The sequence below is a fragment of the Protopterus annectens genome, chromosome 5.part0 (genome assembly GCF_019279795.1).
Source record: "Protopterus annectens isolate FY-2018-M chromosome 5.part0, PAN1.0, whole genome shotgun sequence".
Classification (NCBI taxonomy): Eukaryota; Metazoa; Chordata; order Ceratodontiformes; family Protopteridae; genus Protopterus; species Protopterus annectens.
In genome coordinates this window covers 1,178,266,487-1,178,288,468 of record NC_056735.1, presented here as the reverse complement: position 1 = coordinate 1,178,288,468, position 21,982 = coordinate 1,178,266,487, and the positions used below count along the sequence as shown (strand labels likewise).

Below are 21,982 nucleotides of genomic sequence, written 5' to 3'. Positions count from 1 at the left end.
TCCATGGCAGTATCCCTGGACCTGCATCTCCTAGCTCAGTTTCTTCCAGCAAGGCTCAATGTTCTGGCAGACCAGTTGAGCAGGCAAACCCTGGATCCTCATGAGTGGCAGCTGAACAGAGCAGTCTTTTATAGCATCATTCAACATTGGGACATTCCTCAGATGGAGCTTTTCTCCTTCCCAGACAACCATCTGCTATGTCTCGTTTGCACCAGACAGCAGCACAGCAGAGCCTGGAAAGTGGATGCTCTGTCCTTCCCTTGGACATAGCTATCAGTGTATGCCTTCCCCCCTCTTCTTCCCAGAGTATTAGTGAAGATCAGGGATGAACGTCCAAGGACTATTCTCATAGCTCCAGACTGGCCCAGTCAGCATTGGTATCCGCTGCTTCGCAGTCTCTCCCATCTTCCTCTGAAACCAGATCTTTTGGTTCAGGAAAGGGGAAAAATGCTGCATCCTCATCTTCATTCTCTCCATTTGGCAGCATGGCTCATTGTATGACTCCTTCCCTTTCCCAACAGGTGGTTGATGTGCTGAGGGAGGCCAGGAGGCCTAGCACTAGGAAATCCTTTGCTGGCAAATGGGAATGGTTCTCTCAATGGATGCTGTAGAGGAGTCTGCTTCTCAACCTACCCTTCCTCTGATCCTGGAATACGTAGCTGATTTGCTTCAGGGAGGTCTTTCTTTTTCCTCTATGAAGATCCATGCTTCAGCCATCTCTGCTCATTGTTCTCTTGAACAGCCCATTTTCTCTCATCCCCTGATGAAAATGTTTCTCAGAGGTGCTTGCAATTTAAAACCTCCCAGAAGAGAACCTACTCCAGCCTGGGATCTTAATTTTGTTCTGGAGAATCCCACTCTTCCTCCTTTTGAGCCAGCTGCCTCTAGAGATTTAAAGTTTCTCTCTTGGAAGACCGCCTTTCTCTTGGCTATAACTTCAGCAAGGAAGGATTCGGAGCTGCAAGCTTTGATGGCCATGGAGCTTTTTCTTATTTTCCATGCATATAGAGTCTCTCTCAGGACTAATCCCTCCTTTATGCCTAAGGTGGTTTCCAGCCTGACTCTTAATAAGTCCGTGCACCTCCCTACCTTCTTTCCTAATCCTCGCAGTAGAGGTGAAAGGATCCTACATTCTCTTGATGTGCAGAGACAGCTCAGGTTTTACCTGGACAGGACCAAGAACCTTTGGAAATCAGCAAAGTTATTGGTCAGTTTTGCCCCTGTAGCCCAGGGCAAGGCTATTTCTAAGCAAACCATTTCTAAATGGATTGCACATTGCATTACTTTTTGTTATTCCTTTCATGGCAAAGCTCCGCCTCAAGGGGTTAGGACACACTCTACTAGAGAGGCTTCCACTTCTGCAGCCTTTCTATGTGGTGTCCCTACTAAAGACATATTGGAAGCTGCCACATGGTCTTCTGTTCACACTTTCACAAAGAATTATAATTTGCCTGTTTTCCAGAGCCAGGGCAGGGTTTGCCACTGCGGTGTTGCAGGGCATTATCTCCAACCCTTGATGCTGTTGATGTTCATCGTGCATACAGCTGCAGTCATAACAGATGGGTTCTCCTGCCGTCAGGCGGGTCCTCGGTCGGCCGAATTCCAAAGTCTAGGTCCGGCGTTGGTTGTGGTCGCTTCTTCCCTGACGTCAGTGCGACAAGGGTATAAAGGAACCAGACGACGCCATTTTCTTCAGTCTTTCTTGCCGCGCGGTGCCTGAAGCAGAAGCAGTTCGCAAGTGCCGGTCGGCCAGCTCCTGAGATTACGAAAATTTGGAAACCGAAGTCTTCTTCAAAGTTAAGTACCCCATTGGGGAAACTTTTCTTGCCTCAGACCGATGTCAGACAAAGTTAATAATTGTATTTCTTCTGGGAAGCAACTACCGCATAAGGATTTCCATTCCCTCTGTATACCTTGTTTAGGCCCAGACCACGACGTCTCGGTCTGTCGCTTTTGTGCTACATTCAACAAACACACTATTAAGCGTCGGGCGGAGTTCGCCCAGCATTATTTTGGGAAAGCATTTAACTATACTATGTCGTCGGATACTCCGACTCCGGTTTTGTCTAAAAAACGCAAAGACAAGGACCGACACACGAGGTCCGCGGCCTCTACCGACACCATGCCAAATCCGACTACACGTGGTCCGGTTCTCAGCGAGGCGCCTACGCAGCCCCAGATTACCGACGACACATCTTTGACGGTGTCTCCTGTGCCCGAGGTCGCAGGCTCCTCGGCCCACACCCCAACTACAGATACCGAAGCCACTCTTGGCGTTGAAACACAGAATGTGGATAGGTCCACGTCCACTCAAGGTGTCTTCAGACCTTCCTCTTCTTTCTCCATCAAGGCTTTCACCAAGTCTAAAGCAACCATGCACTCTAAGAGACCAGCTACACAGCGCCCATCTCCAGGCCCCATGCCTAAGAAACAGATGCTTAAAATGGCTGTGGATTTAATTACTCTAATCAGAGGTTCTCAGCCCCCACCGGACAAAAGGCCCAGAGTGGAGGAAGATTCCCCCTCCTCAGATCAGGGCTCCATTATTTCAGAACACTCTGATGATCAGGAACAGTCTTACTCCCCTTTTGAAGACTCTGATGCGGAGGAGTCCATCCCTTCTGTATCCCCCCCCTGAGGATTACTCATTTGGGGAAACTTTGCATACCTTAAGGGAACAGTTCCACTGGGAAGGCCAGGATTATTCGGATTCCAAGAAAAGGCTCAGGGAATTTCTCTTGTTACCCCAGCACAGGCCTCTGGCCATACCTCCTGTCTTGGACATCCTAGATGATGTTTACTCGGAGGCCTGCCTTAACCTGGACTCTCTACCTCCAGCTCCAGTTAAGCCTGACAGGTACTACAGGGTTCCTGACTCACACCAATTTCTATACAAAAGCCATGCTGCTGACCTAGAAACCATTTCACAGGGCCCCAAGGGAGTTAAGGCCTCCATTGCCAAAAATCCATTGCCTTCGAGAGATTCCAGATCCTTAGAAAGGTGGGGAAAAAAGGTATATACCTCGGCTACCTTATCCATGAGGGCCTTAAACTGTCAGTTTCATATGCTAAAATACCAACAGTTTTTGTTATCACAATTGAAAAGTAAAATGTCACAACCTGAAAAACCAGACTTGAAGGAGTTGTAGGATTTGATGCATAGTGCAGAACAAGTGGGTAAGCATACCTTACAATGTGGTTTTGATGCTCTAGAGGCCTCATGTAGAGCTGCTGTTACAGGCTCAGTCATACGTAGGCATGCCTGGCTCAAGGAACAAGCCTTGCCTGATCATGTCAAAGCTAAATTACTAGATGCCCCTCTTCAAAAGGATGTACTATTTGGTGCTAATGCTGAGGAAGTATTACGGAAAATGGAGGAAAAGGCTAAATCAATGCAAACTGTGAAAGAATTTCTACAGGTTCAACCCCCACGTTTTAGTAGAAATTGGCCTTCCAAAAACTGGTCCTTTACTGCCACAGACAGACCCCAAAGAGGCAGATACAGGCGCCCGAGGGGCAGAGGACAATCCCAAGGATCGTATAGAGGCAGACAATGGCAAGCTCCTACACAAAGAGGTGGTGAGGACAACTCGCAATCTTTCAGAAAGCAAACCCAATGACTTTCCTCTTTGCATGCCAACCAGGTCTCAAATGGCAGCCCCCTTAGGAGGCAAGCTGGCATTATTCTCAAAAAATTGGCATGTTGTCACAAAGGACAAATGGATCCTGGACATTATAAACAGAGGCTACAAATTCCTTTTCACACCCTTCCAAAAATGAGAGGCATGCCAAACCTGCCACACAATCAAAGGGCAGAGGCACAAAGGCAAATTTCAGATCTCATAAACATGAAAGCTATTCAAGAGGTATCTATGCACGAACAAGGTCAAGGTTTTTATTCCAGGCTATTTCTGGTGCCAAGGAAGGGAAAAGATTGGAGACCTATTTTAGATCTATCCATCCTAAATACATTTCTACTCGTACCAAAATTCAAGATGCTCACTCTACAGCAACTTATTCCCATGCTGGGCAAGGAGTCTTGGCTGGTAACATTGGACCTCAAGGAGGCATACCTGCATGTCCCAGTCAGACAAAATTGCAGAAGGTACCTCAGATTTCTTGCAGGTTCAACCCATTATCAATTCTCTGCATTGCCCTTTGGCTTATCTACTGCGCCCAGAGTATTCACGAAATGCCTGACATCAGTAATTGCCTACTGCAGACTTCAAGGGATACAAATATACCCCTATTTGGACGACTGCCTGATCCAAGTGGACAGCAAGCACATTCTTCTGAAACATCTGGCTTATGTAATAATGTTATTGAACTCTCTGGGATACACAGTCAACAAAAAGAAATCAAGGCTAATACCCTCTCGGAAGATTATTTTCCTGGGTGCCAATTTGGACACAAACACCCAGATGGCCTACCTCACGCCAGAGAAGCAGAGGCAACTAATTCAATACTTCAGAACACTAGCAAATTGCACCAGGCTGACTGCAAGGAAAATCCTGCAGGCTCTGGGATTCATGGCATCTTACTAATCCCATGTGCAAAGCTGCATATGAGGAAACTACAATGGTACCTGAAAAACATATGGTCTCAACACAGCCACAGTTTGGAAACAATAATACCACTAATTCCATGTCTGCAAAAGGAATTTCTGTGGTGGGCTCAAGCATGTCAAACAAACACAGGTCTTCCATTCAGCAAGCCTCAAGCAAATCAAGTCATCACAACAGACGCCTCGGACTATGCCTGGGGGGGCGCACATGACAGACCGGTGCATTTAGGGCAAATGGTCCCAAAAAGAAAAGCACCTTCACATCAATCAAAAAGAAATGCTAGCAGTAATAAATGCTATTATAGCTTTCAAGGACCTTCTACAACCAGGTCAACTATTGATTAGAATGGACAACACCACAGTTATGTGGTACATAAACAAACAGGGAGGAACACATTCTTACCCCCTATGCAGACTGGCCATGTCACTTTGGAACATGGCCATGGACTTACAAATGGAACTACAAGCACAGTACTTGCCAGGCAAGGAAAACACGCTGGCAGACAACCTAAGCAGGAATATGACAGATCCACACGAATGGAAATTGCATCCAAAAGTTTTTACAGAAATAATCCAAGAATGGGGAAGGCCAGACATAGATCTCTTTGCCTTCCACAATAATCATCAATTGACAAAATTCTGCTCAAGGATCTTCCATCCAAAGGCCTGGAGAGTGGACGCTCTTTCCTTCAGTTGGACATCAATGACAGTTTATGCCTTCCCTCCTCTTCCTCTGCTGCCCAAAGTTCTATTAAAGACCAAAGCAGACAGACCAAAGATGATCCTCATTGCTCCGGACTGGCCAAGGCAACACTGGTACCCACTCCTGAGGAGCCTGACGCATTCCCCACCATGGACCCTGCCTCTAATGTCTCTTCTTCTGACTCGGCACAGTTTCAAAACTCTTCACAGCCAGCTAAAAACACTCAATCTAGCCGCATGGAAGATTCCTTAGCATCACAACAGGCCCTACTCTCCAAGGAGGTGCAGGATGTCATTCTGGAGGCCAGAAGGCCATCAACTAGAAAAGCTTACTCCGCAAAATGGAAACGTTTTTGTGTCTGGAATGAGAAAAAGGGTCAGGATCCTGGAAAACTGAATTTACCTCAAATACTACAATATTTGGCTGAACTGCTAAGCAGTGGACTTTCTTTCTCCTCCATCAAAATCCATGCATCAGCCATTTCTGCAGAATACAACACTGATCCACCTTTATTCTCTCACCCTCTCCTAAGGCAGTTCCGCAGAGGGGCTAAGAATTTAAGGCCTCCAAGGAAACAACCAATACCTGCTTGGGATCTTAATTTCATTCTGGAAAAACTGACCTTGCCTCCCTTTGAGCCAGCTGCCTCATCAGATTTGCAATATTTGTCCTGGAAAACAGCTTTCCTTCTGGCTATCACCTCAGCTTCTAGAGTTTCAGAACTACAGGCTCTCATGGCTGTCCAACCTTTTATCATCTTCCATCAGGACAGAGTTTCCTTACGAACCAACCCATCCTTTATGCCTAAAGTGGTATCCAGGGTAGTTTTCAGGCCATACATTTACCTACTTTTTATCCTAATCCTCAAAACAAAGGGGAGAGATTACTACATTCCTTGGACATCCACAGACAACTGCGTTATTATTTGGACAGAACAAAGCCTTTCAGAAAATCAGAACAGCTCTTTGTGGCCTATGCGGTAGGAGCTCAAGGGAAGCCAATTTCCAAACAGACAATCTCAAAATGGATAGCCCACTGCATATGCTTTTGCTATTCCTTTCATGGCAAAACTGTTCCTACAGGCATTAGAACTCATTCCACCAGGGCCACAGCCACCTCTGCAGCCTTCCTTAGAGGAGTTCCTCCCAAGGATATTTTGGAAGCAGCCACTTGGAGTTCTGTACATACCTTCTCCAAGCACTACAACCTACCATTATACTCCAAATCTAGAGCAGGCTTTGCCACTGCAGTCTTGCAGGGCATTTTGGCTCCTCCTAGTTCCACCTAGTGCCTACCACCCCTTTCTTAGCTTTGGGATTCTACCCATCTGTTATGACTGCAGCTGTATGCACGATGAACATAGTACAGTTTTGTACCTACCATAAATGTAGATGTTCGAGTGCTAATACAGCTGCAGTCCAGGTTTCCCTCCCTCCTTCCCCTTTTGGGACAGGCCTATAGGCTAACACATCTTCTTACAACCTGATTGGGGTGTTCATTTATGATGTATTTGCTTGCAACTACTGTATTTGGATTATATTACACTGCATTATCACACAAATTTATGTATTGCCTTCCTTCTGGGGGCACCTGACATCTGGGGCAAGAAAAACTGAAGAAAATGGTGTCGGCTGGTTCCTTTATACCCCTGTCGCACTGACGTCAGGGAAGAAGCGACCACAACCGACGCCGGACCTAGACTTTGGAATTAGGCCGACCGAGGACCCGCCTGACGGCAGGGGAACCCATCTGTTATGACTGCAGCTGCATTAGCACTCGAACATCTACATTTATGGTAGGTACAAAACTGTACTTTTCCTCCCCCCTTTTTTCTCTGGGCTTTGGTAATCAACCCATTTGTTAGGACTGCAACAGTGAAACACGATGAACATAGTACAGTTGTGTACACTTACCATAAATGTAGATGTTCAAGTGTATTCGCTGTTGCAGTCCTGGTTTTCTTCCCTCCTTCCCCCTTTTTCTGGTCCTCTTCTATTCCCTTTTCCTGAGGTACAGGCTTAATTTGTTATTTGTCAAATTGGTTTTTGGTTTAAGCCTTATTTTCTGGGGGCTCCTGACTGTTATGGCAAGTAAGACTAAGGAAGTGACGTCGGCTGCCTCCTTTTGTATCGGGTGCCCTGACGTCCTTTACAACCGGCGTCATTTTTACTTACCTTTGGTATTCTGGCCGACTGAGGGCTACTGGGAGCCGGATAACCCATTTGTTAGGACTGCAACAGTGAATACACTCGAACATCTACATTTATGGTAAGTGTACACAACTGTACTTTCTCCACCCTTTGCAGTGATATCCAGGATTATTCTAAAGATTAGATGGGGCTCCCAGAGTTTGTGGTAGTGACACCCATAGTAGTAACATTTGTATATATTTGCCTTTAGAATAAAGATTTTTATGTTTATTATATCAAACAGTTATTTTCTGTAGCTATTCTTAATACCTGCAATTTCTTTCAGTACAATAATTTTCTGTATCTGCCTGTATCATACTACATAATTAGACAAAGCTGCCTGTTTACATTTCAACACACAATTGTTATTCCGTTTACAGAGTTTTTTAAGATTTTAATAAACCGAAGGTTTTATTCAGCATCCAGCCTTCCTTGGCAGAAAATTGTGGCTTAAAAAAATGGTTAGAATGTGCATCAATTCAACGTGTAAGAGTAAACCACACACTTCTCTGTCAGTAGATATATGTTAACATCATTTTGTACCTGCAGGGAAGGCAAGAAGCCACTAGGTGAGAGGGAGAAGGCTAATGTTACTTTTCCGTGTTCCTTTTTATCCTGTGTGAAGCACTGCAGATTGAGCAGAGATGTAAACATGTTAAACTGTACAGACCAAGTTTTTTTTCCCCTTTATGTAGAAATGCAGCACTGCTTTGGAAAGTGGAACCGTTCTTCTGTCACACAAACAGGCACACACACTCAGCAATGCTGAGCTTCAGGTTCCTTGGATGGCTGCTTCCTGATCAAACCTATGTTGCCTTATTTGGCTTTGAGCTTTCAAGTTATCTAAGTAACTTGCTCTGGGGACTGTTTGGATTCAAAATTTTGATCCAGCAGGAATTGAAGTGTAGACTTCCTTTACCTAGTACAGAATGTAGACAATCAAAGGTTGCCTGCAAGTGGGGACTCCAGTATCACCAATCCAGCCTGGCCATATACAGGGAGTATGTATCGGGACAAACCAAAATTCCAACACAGGATTGCCAAGAGTCCAAGTATGTAGAGCATTCACTTCAAGTGTATAATTTTTCTTCTAAAAACAAAATAAATCCAGTTCCATATTCTCCCCTTTCAAAAATAAAAACTGACTCCAGATCATTCATTTTATATGTTTTATTGGGATAAGCTGTTTTGTCTTTGTAGACTTATTCAGATCCAGTTTTTATGTCAGGAGGATTTGGAACTAGATTTAGTTTTTAGAAATAAAATTACCCCGTTGAAGGGACTGGTCTAAATACTTGGATGTTATGTAGTCCTCTCTCGCCTACATTCTTCACCTGTGGGTTCGGAGCCGAATATCAGCTCCGACTCGGCCTATTTACTAGCTCGAAAGTCTTTGATTGACTGGGCTAAGATGGTATCCCACAATACACTGCTCCACATCCCCAGATCTCGTTTGCCGCTTGTAGAGTTCGGACGTGGTCTCGACTTGGCTGTGGCTAAGTATTGCTAAAGCCTTTTTCTTTTGTGAAAAATTTTGCTGATTGTTGTTATCCAAATAGAGCTTTTTCATAGCTATTGTTGCTACGTTAGTGTTTTGTGAGTTGTGAGTGTTTTTGTGTGTTGTGGTATCCCTAACTTCCCTCAGGCTAGGCCCGTTTCAGTTAGAGGACCTAGTCCTCCATTGTGGTGTTTGTCTGGCTGTTGTTTTGGTACGTTGTAGTTTTTTAAGTATAGAACCGTTTTAGTTAGAGGTTCTCCCCTGTGCCTTGGTTGTTTGTTGTACTTGTGTTAACTCCCAGTCTCTGTGTTAGCGGTTTCCCTCCTTTTGTCAGTAGCAGCTGCTACGGTTGTTGGCCTTAGAATGTCTAAGGAGCAGAAAGAGCATAAGCCCTCGGGCTTTAAAAAGTGTACGAAGTGTGCTTATAAGATGTCCATCACAGATGGACACTCAGTCTGTGTTTACTGTCTTGGATGTCTCCGACTCCATCTATTGCTTCGGAAACACCTTCTAAAATCACTATTGTTGAGTCTGCTTCCTCGGCTCCACCATCATCGGGGCGGCAGGAGGTAGCTGTGTTTAGTTAGTCTGCGTCCACTCCGATCGTACTGGCTCCAATTCGGAGCCGGTCGCCTAGTTTGAGGCAGTGTTCTCCAGATAGGAGGTCTAGGTCTCCATCCATCTCCTCCAAGTCCTCCAGGCTTTCCGATTTGGATGTAGATAGGGTGGTGCAGAGGCTCCTACAGTCGCCGGTGTTGGCCAAACTTTTCTCGGCTCCTACCCAGTCGGCCCCGGAGCTGGCTCCTAAGGTTGTTTCTGCTATTCCTCCTCCAAGCACATCCTTGTCATTGGAGCCAGTAAGCTCCGCTCCAAGGGACGTTCCTGCGCCGGCTCCAGTCCCCCAGCGGGGGTTATCGGTGCCCGCATCGGCTCTGACCTTGTCGGTTCCATCCACAGGGTTCGAGACTCGGGTCTCCTTGGTCAGGCCCGAGGGGGATGCCTTGGAACACCCTTTGGTTCTGAGCCTCCCTCTCTGTGCCTCGGCTGTGGGGACATCGGTCCTGGTCATAGCCTTGGAGGGCGGTCAGTCCGATTCGGGAGGTCCCACCTTTGAGGCTATGCGGAGCGCGCTGGTTAGGTCAGCTACTTCTCTCGGATTGGTTCTACCTTCACCCACAACACCGGCGAGAGCTTCTGACTCCCACCTGTCCTTGGACAGCAGAGTGCCAGGGCCTAAGGATATCCCCACGAGCAGTCCCCTTCTTTCTGAGAGGCCCTCAGAGCCTGTGCCTGAGGAACCCCCCAGAAAGAAATTGTGCAAGAGGAAGCACATAGACTCCCAGGACGAGTCCCTCACTTCCGATATTGACCTTGAGGAATCGGAGGGGTCCCCCAAGTCTTCCTCTAAGGACGTTTCGTTCTCCGATATCCTGGAGATCCTGAAACAAAGAGGAAACTGGCCCTCCAAAACCCCCTCTGAGGAGGAGTCAGTATTCCTTAAGGCTTTTGGCGCTCAGCCCTCCGCCTCCTGGGTGTCTCCACCTTTCGACGAGCTCCTTGACCTTATTTGTCGAAGGGTGTGGGAGAGTCCTGACTCTGTGGAGCCTGTTCCTTGATGCCCCAACAAATTTTTGCCCGCTCCCCAAGGAAAAGAATTTTTAACTAAGGGAGTCCCGATAAATGCTATGGTGGTGGCGGCAGCCACCCAGAAGGAAGTTGCCGAGTCTTCCTCTTCGGTTCATCCGCCTAACAAGGAGTCTAGGACTATGGACCGGTATGGGAAGCGTACCCTGTCTTCAGCTACCTTTACCTTGCAGTCGCTAAGTTTTGTCTCATTTCACGCGGCTCCAAAGAGATCTCCTCAAGGAGTTAGGAGATACTGTAGCGGGTAACGTACCTGAGGCGGTGGTCAACGCTCAGCTCTCTACCCTCAACTCCATCACTAACTCGTCCATGCGACTTATTTCGTACGTGGCCGAGGGAGCGAGTAGGGCTGCTAGCTCACGAGTGGCCCTCAGGAGGCAAGCCTGGCTACGCCTGTGTCACTTTGTGGAGGCCTTTAAGTCTTCCTTCACTGATGCCCCCTTTGATGGTTCCTCCTTCACTGATGCCCCCTTTGATGGTTCCTCCTTGTTCGGGACCAAAGTGATAGACACCCTCACCAGGTGCGAGCAAGAGGGAAAGACCTTGTGTGCCATAGGAGTCTGTTCTTCCCTCCCGTCGAGACCTTATCCCAAGGCTCAGCAAGGGGGAAAGATGTCGTTCAAGAAATCACAAAGGCCTTTTCCTGCCGCAAAAGGTGAGACCCCCTCCCGAGGCAGGAGAGGGGGGTCATATTCACGGAGACGTCGCCCCAGAGGCAGAGGGGGCCCCCGCAATTCTGGGGACCGTGATTCCTTTCGTAGTTCCCCATACTCTCATTCCTGAGGGTGTGCCCAACTGTGCTTCTCCGGAGCCAGTCGGGGGTTGAATTTCCCGGTATCCGGAAGCGTGGGTCAACATCACCCAGGACCGATGGGTATTAGGGATAATCACCGGAGGTTACACCATCCCAATCTACTCCGCACCCCCTCCCGTCAAACGGATCCCAGACATTCCACCCAGTCAAAGGGATCAAGCAGCATCAGAGGTTTCTCAGCTGCTAGAAAAAGGAGTCATCCAACCAGTCCCCCCAGACCAGATCGGATTAGGGACTTACTCAAGATTCTTTTTGGTGCCGAAAAGAACGGGGAACCTGAGACCCATTTTGGATCTCAGCCAACTCAATCATTACGTACGCAAGTCCAAATTCCAGATGGTCACGCTACAATCAATTCTCCCATTGCTGGGAAAAGAAGTATGGATGTGCACCATCGACCTGAAGGATGCTTACTACCACATCAAAATGGACAGAACATCCAGATGTCATCTACGCTTCCGGCTGGGAGCCAGGCATTTCCAGTTTCGAGCCCTGCCCTTTGGTCTCACCCAGCCCCCAGGGTGTTCACCAAGTGCATGGCAGTGGTGACGGCTCACTTGAAACGTCAAGGATTCCAGGTGTTTCTGTACCTGGATGACTGGCTCCTCTCCGCCCCCACCAAGCATCTACTTCTTCAAAACAGAGGTACTACCATCAATCTGTGTCACCAGTTAGGCATTACAATAAACTGGAAAAAATCTGCCTTGCTACCCTCGCAGCGTGTCTCATTTATAGGAGCAGAGTTGGATACTGTTCGATTGAGGGCATTCCTACCACTGGAGAGGATCACAGGGTTGCAACAACAGGTTCGTACGATGATGCCTTTGAGACATGTGAAGGCAAGTCTAATTCTTCAATTACTGGAGACAATGGCATCTACTATCATGATGGTCCCGTTAGCGAGGTTACATATGAGAATCCTGCAATGGCTCCTATTCGCCCAATGGTCCTTTCAAAGACTACCACTATCCCATCCAATCTCAATCACAGGCAAATGCAAGCAGGGCCTCAGCTGGTGGCTATGCACCAACAACTTAAATGTAGGAAAACCGTTTGTACCACCCAACCCGGTAGCCACAGTGACCACGGACGCCTCCCAGATAGGGGGGGGGCATTATCTCGGCAGGATGGTCCAAGGCACGTGGCAGGAGCACGAGATAGACTTGCAAATAAATGTCCTGGAGATGAGGGCAGTGCTTTTTGCGTTGCAGGCACTTCAGGATGTCCTCCCTCTAGGGACTATTGCAATACACTCAGACAACATGTCAGTAGTGTGGTAACTCAACAAGCAAGGAGGAACCCGAAAACCAATGTGATTGCAGACAGGCTAAGCAGAGCGATCCTCATGCCCTACGAATGGTCCCTGAACCGCCGGGTGGCGAAAAGCATATTCAGCAGATGGGGTCAGCCTTGCTGTGATCTGTTTGCCAGTCCCCTCAATGCGAAATGCAGCAGCTACTTCTCGCTGATCCCCCCACCAGGGGAATCTCCAAGGGACGCTTTTGTGCACAGTTGGCCCTCGAGTCTACTTTATGCTTTCCCTCCGTTTCCCCTTATCTCAAGGGAGATTCAGAAAGCGCTATCCTTGGGAAGCAGGTTGATTCTGATCGCGCCACACTGGCCTCCTCAAGTATGGTTTCCCTTCCTTCGACCTTACATTGTGGATACTCCCTGGATTCTGGACCCTCATCCGGACTTGCTGACACATATGTCGGGACAGTTCCACCCCTCCCTGGGGACCCTCCGGCTGACTGCCTGGCTACTCCACTTCCATCCGTAGTCAGATGTCATGATTTTTCTCCAGACGTGGTCCATATTCTTTCGTCCTCTCATAAACCGTCCACTAGGGAGATCTACTCTAGTAAGTGGAAAAGGTTCTCGATATGGACCCAGTCCAAAGGTATTGACCCCTACACAGCCCCCATCAATTCTGTTTTGGAATTTCTGTCTGCTTTGTTCTACCAAGGGTCTGCCTCAGCCACCATCAAAGTTCAGCTGGCGGCTATTTCAAATTTTCATGTAGCTTATGAATCTATATTTATCGCACACAGACTGTGTAAAGCATTCCTGAAAGGCACTCTTCTGCTTCGTCCCCCTGTATCTCAGCCTGTTATGCCCTGGTACCTCAATTTCGTTCTGCAGGCTCTCACTCTCCCACCCTTCGAACCTGTGGCCTCCTCCAACTTAAAATTTCTTACATGGAAATGTGCCTTTTTGATAGCTATCACTTCAGCTAGACGAGTCTCAGAAATCCAGGCCCCATCAGTCAAGCCCCCATATTTGATATTCCATAAAGATAGAGTCTCTGTGAGACGAAAATCCGTCCTTTCTTCCCAAGGTGGCTTCCTTATCTAATATTAATCAGTCCATTGAACTGCCGGTCTTCTTCCCCAATTTTTCCAACAAGGCAGAGTACCAGTTTCATCTGTTAGATGTTCATAGACAACTGCGCTTTTATCTACATAGGACAAAAGATTGGCGGAAGTCAGACCAGCTCTTCATTTCGTTGTCAGAGAATCGCTTGGGGTCTGCGGTTTCCAAGGTCACCATCTCTAGGTGGATAGCTGGTTGCGTCTCCTTTATTTATCAGGCAGGGGGAAAGAGTCTGCCCTTTCCAGTCAGAGCACATTCTACAAGAGCTGTTTCCACTTCCACAGCCTTTCAGCCTAGGTTATCGATGGATGATATATGTGCAGCTGCAACATGGGCTTCTCCTCACACGTTTGTCTCCCATTACAAATTGGATGTGGTGTCCAGGGGCAGATCATCTTTTGGCTCCACAGTGCTCAGGAGTATTTTCCATTGAGCCACCCAGGATGTAGGTGCTAGGGACGCTGTCCCACAGGTGAAGAATGTAGGCGAGATAGGACTACATAACATCAGCAAGTTATGTACTCACCATAACGTTAGATGTATGTAGTCCATCTCGCCTCACATTCTTCATTACCCTCCCACCATCCCCCAGGCCTTCTCGTATTGCAGAGTCCCTTTGGATAATTTGTTGGACCTCGTCGTTAAGGGTGTGTGTGTTTGGGTGATGTATACTATACTTCTGTTGGCAGCAAACTAGATCTGGGGATGTGGATCAGTGTATTGTGGGATACCATCTTAGCCCAGCCAATCAAAGACTTCGAGCTAGTAAATAGGCCGAGTCGGAGCCGATATTCGGCTCCGAACCCACAGGTGAAGAGTGTGAGGTGAGATGGACTACATACATCTAACGTTATGGTGAGTACATAACTTACTGATTCTCAACAATCCTGTGTTGGAATTTACCTAGCAGGAAGGGGGATTGTCTTAAAGTACCATACTAACAGAATATTTCCCAGTGTTGCTCTATTTTATTTTTATTTTATGTATTTGTTGACCAGGTAAGCCCACTTGTTCCTTTTCATGGAATAACCAGGAACATTTTCTGGTTAAATGCCTTGCACAGATTCGCACAGTAGCATAGAAGGAATCCAGTCCTGTTCCGTGGTCATTGGAAGAAGCTCATTTACTGTTCAGAGCTTTAGTCCACTGGATTAACATATTCAAAGGACAACCCTTCTGTTCTCTGCAAGTAAAATGTCTCGAAAAACAAAAACTGGCTGGCATGTTCTGTTGACTTAATGGGCTGGGAGTGGGGAAGAAAATCTTTATATGAACTGTCATTAAAGAAAGGCAACCTGCTCCCCAGAGTCAGTGAGCTCAAATCTGTATGTTTTACATGTGTCTTTTTCAACTACTTAATGGTCATAAATCCAGAAGTAGATTAAACTTCTGTTCAGTTAGTGATGATAGTAGAACCAGCTAGCTGTTAAGCAGTTTTTTTTTGTGCTGGCCACCTTCTCAACTTTTTCTATTTCTTTGATTTTCATACTGTACTACCTAATTTCATTAAGTAAGGAATTACATTATTCTGACTTAGAAGCTTGCAGCTGTGGTTTGTGTGCTTATTGATGTATATGAGGGCAGCTGCATGAAATAACTGACATTTGCCTTTTGAAGAGGGAGAGACAGTTTAGCTTCTAGCTGCATAGGTTGTGAGGTCTTGCATCAGTGGGACTGATTTGAACCTGCTGTCAGTGCTTTTTGGTGAGTTCAGTTTTACTTATGGAACTTTATATCTTTGCTGATGGTTCTTAACAAGGGAGCTAAGGTAATAGTGCTTATTCCTTAGTAAATGTTTGCACTGAATTGATTTTCTTTACTTTTGCGTAAGGTTCTGCCTCAAATGGGAGGGGGATGACTGAGGTCTGTGGTAATGAGCAGTGCCCCTTTATCCAGGTGGAGGAACAGGAGCAGAATAAGTAAAGAATCATGGATCTTACAAGCATGGGTACTGAGGATTTTACACCATATAGCCAAAAAGAGCAGAAGGATACTTATTTCACAAAGTCTGTGTTGAAAATTTTCTGGTGTCAGGTAATTGCATAGTTTCACTGTTTCATTAAGTGGTCGTTACTGCAGTTTATTTTTGCAAAATCTGTGTTGAAATGCTTTCAGTTAATGATTGCAGTTGTAGATGTGCTTATGCTAAGGTTCCCTCCTGTCTGAGGACTTAGTTGCATGACTACAGTTTTGGATATCAGGCAAAGTATTTTTGGAGAAAAGTTAATTAATGCTTTTGAAATGGGCTGCACCTGGTGGCTGTCTGATGTTAAAATGCATTTTTACCTTGTGTAGATGTTCTGTGCTTAGATACATGGTAGTTGGCTGAACGTAGTTTGCTGTATGACTTTTAGAAGACACTAAAGCTGTGTAAAAGACATGAGCACAGTTTGTGCAATTTTGTGGCTTTGTCCTGACTGAATAAAATAGGTTCTTAAGTTATTACTAGGCTGACAACCCCAGGGGGGCCTTTTTAAGCCTAGCCATGCTTCCCAAGGTGACAATCAAACCCTATAACTTGTATCTGTATGGTAAAAACCTTAACCATTACACCTCTCACCAACCCCAAACTTTCCCCCCTTTGCATAGTAGTGGATGGTTTCAGTCCATTGACCTCTGAGTTATGGGTCCATCATGCTTCCTCTGCATCACTCTGCTATCTCTTGGACAAAATGGAGAAGTTTAGACTTTGCACTTTGATTGTAGCAGGTGACTTAGACTTCATACAAATGATTGAGTTGTTCATCAGGTAAATGATTCAGGGTACTCTGTATGGCAGACCTAGTAAAGGTGCATGTTGAAGCTCAGGAGGACACTAGGGTAGTAAACAAAGGTAGATTGGTAATCAGTGACTGTAGTAAGTTAGTGTGTCAACTAGTGATGACTCAAGTGGAACCTGTCCATTTGTTTACACTTACTATCATATAGAGTTTGTAAAGCATCAAGTTTAATCTCAGAGAGAATGTCACATTTGCCCATCTGTCATTGTCTGAAATAATCTGCTGTTCACATGCCAATAAAAATGTGGTTGGTAATGAATAAAATAAGTGATGAGCCTGAAAATCTGTGTGATACCTACAGTGCAGCCTTTTGGTAGTGCAGTCATTCAGACACCTCTGTGTTTGTTTTAGGCAGTCCTTTGTCGTTACAGTGAGGAAAGCCAGAAGCAAACAGCACTGCCTCTGAGTGTGGAGCACAACCCAACCCAGTACGAGGAAAGGATGAGGATTCAGAAGGCAGGTGGTACAGTCAGGTAACAAAAAAGACATAAGTAGTGTGATTTTTTCCCCCTAATTATCTTATTTTCTGTCTCGGTAGTCATTAGGCATTTATGCTGCTTCAGTAATCTTTACATACTCGTTTACTAGATGACGCATGTAATGTTAGCAAAGAAGATTGTTCATAGGTATTTACTAGAATGTTGATCTGGGGAAATCTTGAGAAGCCTAGCCTTACATTTCTGTGGTAGTTTTAGTCCTTGCATTTTATATACAAATAAACTAGAGATGGGCAGAACAAGGATATGTTGGGACATTACATTTTGCTGTTCCATTATTACCAATGGTCAAAGATCAGTCAAGACCAGCTAGTAAGGAGCATGATATCTACATGTTGCAGGATCTCATTCATAAGTCAGCCCACAGTGTCAAAGTCCAAGCTGGAAAACCCACCCCATTAAAGAAAGGCAGCAGGGAAATAGGTCAACCGTACCTCTCAACTGTACAGATTTTATCAGAATGTCCAGATTTTTGCTTCATATTTTTGGCACATTTTTCATAAAATTGTGGTTTTCTGGCAAGTTAGTGGCAAATCATTAATGATGGAAATTAGATAATAACGACAGACATTTGAGTTTGATAAACACCCTTCAGAAAATTCACGCTAATGCAAAACATGTTACTCTGTCAATTATCTAAGTCTGTAATATAAATATTTAAAAATTGTCTCTATTTTTGGGCATTTGTCCCACTTTTATTTATGACTTTGTCCAGATTTCTTACTCTTAGAGGTTGAGCGGTATGGTCAGCACCCTTCTACAAATGCAGCCATTCAGGAGGTCCCACTAGATCATATAGGTCTGCATTTCTAATCAAATTTGTTATTGGTGCCAAAAAATAAAAAGACTAGAAAAACTATTAGGCCCATTCTAATTCTCAGTAGCCTAAACTACATTGTAGTAAGATAAAAAAAAAAGAGTGGCCAAGGTGCAAATGGTAATTTACCTTTCACCAGTGGACCCCTCCCTTTCCATTTGGTAAGTTTTATACCATTGTTGGTATTCCTCCTCTTTTTCTTCCATGGTATTCCTCTCATTTACCATTGTTGGTAATAAAAAAAAAAAAAAATCTTTGTGTGTGTCAGAATATCTTTCCTACTATTGAATTGTTTCTCTTTACTGCTCATTTACTGTTGACTGGATTTTGCCATAATGACAGACAAAAGGGGCACTACTGGTTTCAAACAATGTGATAAATGTAGCAGGAAGATGCCAAACTCCGATGGCCATCTCTTCTGTGTCTATTCCCTGGGAGTACCCCACTTAAAGGTTCAACCTCCGTGGGAGCTCTGTAAGGACTTTATTGCCCGTACCTTAGCCGAGCGCAAGAACAAACTAATTCTAAAGGGTCTTTTTAAAACCCCTTTCTTGGAGACTTTATCTGAGGCGGAGGTCTCAACCCCTCCTAAAAAAGAGTTGAAGAAGCAGAGCCAGTCAGTACCATCATCTCCTCATCCTCAAGAATTGAAAACCACTAAGGAAAGGGTTCTTATGGAACCAAAACCAAAAATGGCAAAAATGACCATCTGTTTTGGCACTAGTCTCTAAACCTCCGTCCACGGTGCTGTGCTTAACCACGGAACGGATGACTTCTTCACCCACGGTACTGACCCCTTCCACGGTACCACAGACCCTCTGGGCACCAAAAATAGTCTCTCGGTTAAAACCGGTCACTTCCCTCGCCTCATCACAACCTTCAGGTCTTCCAACCATGATGCCGGTGGTCCACATACTAGCCCAGGACCAGATGGTCTCTGTCAATTGACCCTTTTGTTGGACAGCAGTTGTCTATTTCTTGATGGGCCTGAATGTCCATCGGGGATCCGTTCCACCAGGAGCCTTTTGGAGCTCGACATAGTGAGACTTGTGGATTAGCTCCTAGCAGCCAGAGGCATCCCAACTCCATCTAAAACCTCCCTCCCATCCGGAGCCGAGGATTTTTCTCCATAGAATCCAACATATATTCCTCCTTCAACTTCGCAGGTTTTGGAGCCCTCGATGCCGACGCCTATCCCAGTGCTAACTTCTTTGGTTCCACTGATGTATCTTACCATGGTTCTGGAGCCTACCCTGTGGTCCACGGTTCAATCAGAGCTGACCCACCCTCGAGACCGTGACTGGTCTGTTGGCACCATGACCCCTATCACGGTGCCGATTTTTTTCTACGGTGCCTTCTACGGTTCTGGTTGCTCTGACAGCTCAGAGTCCGCTCGCGCCTCCTTCCCTGGAGGCATACTCATCAGAGCAGGGTGTGACCCCGGTTCTGTTGATGTTCTTTGTGTTTCACTGTTGCAGTCATCACACTTGGGTTATCTGACTTGCAGGTAGCCCTCACCTGGCCCAAATACCAGAGACTTAGTATTTCTGCGTTGGATGCTGTCGGTCCTGGACTGATGTCAGGTCGTCAGGGGTATAAAAACAGGCAGCCGACGCAAATTACATCAGTCTTTCTTGCCGAGGAGGATCCCGGAGCAGAAGCAGATGTCCTTCAAGGATGCATCTGCAGTCATAACATATGGGTTGTCCTGCCTCAGGCAGCCCTTCGGTCGGCCGAATTCCAAAGTCTGGGTCTGGCCTCGGCTGATGTCGCATCTTCCCCGACGTCACAGCTGCTGGGGTATAAAGGCGTCAGCCGACGCCATTTTCCTCAGTCTTTCTTGCCGCGAGGTGCCCGAAGCAGAAGCTGTTCGCAAGTGCCGGTCGGTCAGATCCAGAGATTCAGCTACCGAAGACTTCTAAAAAGCTAAGTACCCCGTTCGGGACTCTTTCTTGCCTCAGCCGATGTCAGACAAAGTAAATAATTGTTTAACGTGTGGGAAACAAATACCTCATAAGGATTTCCATTCCTACTGCCTTCCTTGCTTAGGCCCAGACCACGACGTATCAGCCTGTTTAGCCTGTGCCTCCTTCAACCGACGGACTCTTAGACGTCGGTCGGAGTTTGCAGAAGAGTTTTTTGGATCCGCTTTTGCATATAAAATGCCGTTGGATACTCAGACTACGCATTTAGCCAAAAAACGCAAGGAAAAAGACCGACACTCGCGGCCCGTGGTTTCGGCTGAAACCACGGTTAGTCCTACCGCGAGTGTCTCGGTTTCGGCTGAAACCGAGGCCTCGGTTCTTCCTTCTGCCGAAATCATACCTCCGACAACCGAGGCCAGCGAGGCCCCGGCCGAGTCGGCTACAGAAATCCCTACCGAAGAAGCAAGCGCACGAGAATTGTCCGACACCATTCCTTTGGACATTTCCACTCCTGCACGTTCGGGGCAGCTAGGCCCCCTGCTTCTATGTCTATTAAGGCTTTCTCCAGGGCTAAAGCAGCTAAAATTACTAAAGCTTTACCTGCAAAATCAACCTCACAGAGACCTTCCTCAAGTACCCAGATTCTCAGTCTTGCTGAGGACCTTATTTCTCTGATTAGGGGTTCCCAACCTCACCCAGACAGGGCCTCCCAACCTCCTCCTGACAAAGGCCCAGGACTGAACCCCCGGAACCTCTCTCCTCTGACTACTCCTCGGATGGATCTGATTTGTCAGACCATCATGAAGGGCCATACTCACCTTATGAGGACTCTGATGCAGAAGACTCTATCCCTTCTGCTTCCCCTCCAGAGGAATTTTCCTTTGGGGAAACTTTACACTCTATGAGGGAACACTTTCAATGGCAGGGTCAGGATTTTTCTGATTCTAGAAAAAGACTAAGGACTTTCTTACACTTGCCACAGCATAGGCCTTTAGCCATACCACCTGTGCTAACTGTAGTTGATGATGCATATAATGATGTCAGCTCTGCCCCTGATTCACTTCCTCCGGCCCCTGCCAAACCTGACAGAGATACTACAGGGTTCCGGATTCCCACTTCCACTTGTATAAGGCCCATGCTGCAGACCCAGAACTATTTCTCAGGGCGCGAAAGGTGTTGCAGCTGCCACTGCCAAAAACCCACTACCCTCTGAAAGGGAGTCGAGCATTAGAGAGATGGGGAAAAAAGGTTTATACATCTGCTACTCTTTCTGCCAGGGCTTTAAACTGTCAATTCCATATGATACAGTACCAGGAATATTTGTTAGACCAGCTGAATAAAAAGCTTGCTTCTCCTGAACCTTTAGACCGTAAGGCCCTTCAGGATTTGGTACACAATTCTCAGCAGGTCAGTAATCATTTTTTAAAATGTGGCTATGATGCACTGGAAGCTTCATTTAGATCAGCTATGACTGGGGCAGTAATTCGTAGACACGCCTGGCTAAAAGAACAATCCTTGCCGGACCATGTTAAGGCTAAACTCCTAGATGCTCCAATAGAGAAACAAAGTTTATTTGGCTCCCCTGCACAGGAGATTCTAAAGAAAGTGGAAGAAAAAGCAAAATCTGTGCAAACAGTTAAGGATTTTCTGCATGTCCAACCTCCGAGGTTCAGCAGAAACTGGCCTTCAAAGAATTGGTCCTTTCCAGACAACTCCAAAGCACAGAGGGGCAGGAATAGACGCCCAAGAGGCAGAGGTCAATCAAAAGGTGCCTACAGGGGTCGCCAGTGGCAACCTGCCAACCAGAGGACTACTGCCACAGCTGCAACTACATCCACTTCCACAGGACAAACACAATGACTTGACTCTAACTCCACCTACAAGGGAACAACTGGAAGCACCCTTGGGCGGAAAATTGGCTTTATTCTCAAACAACTGGCATTGCATTACAAAAGACAAATGGACATTGCAAACAATAGACAGAGGATACAGGTTTCATTTCCACACTTTACCAAGAAGGAGCGGAATGCCAAACCTTCCACCAAACCAGAAGCCAGAGGCTTTAAGACAAATCAACAATTTACTTCAGATGAAAGCAATAGAAAGGGTACCATCTACGGAACAAGGCCAAGGGTTTTACTCCAGACTATTCCTTGTACCAAGAAAAGAAACCCAATG

The 21,982-nt window shown here is 46.2% G+C and overlaps 1 protein-coding gene across 1 annotated transcript in view; it reads left to right on the top strand.

Annotated features, from left to right (window-relative positions):
• The window catches only part of LOC122801582 (ILK associated serine/threonine phosphatase), a 1,071,836-nt gene that overhangs the window by 516,221 nt on the left and 533,633 nt on the right, over window positions 1–21,982 (top strand). The window contains exon 9 of the mRNA XM_044071026.1: window positions 16,917–17,038. Coding sequence (XP_043926961.1) covers window positions 16,917–17,038 — 122 coding nt within the window. The remainder of the gene's footprint in view (window positions 1–16,916; window positions 17,039–21,982) is intronic.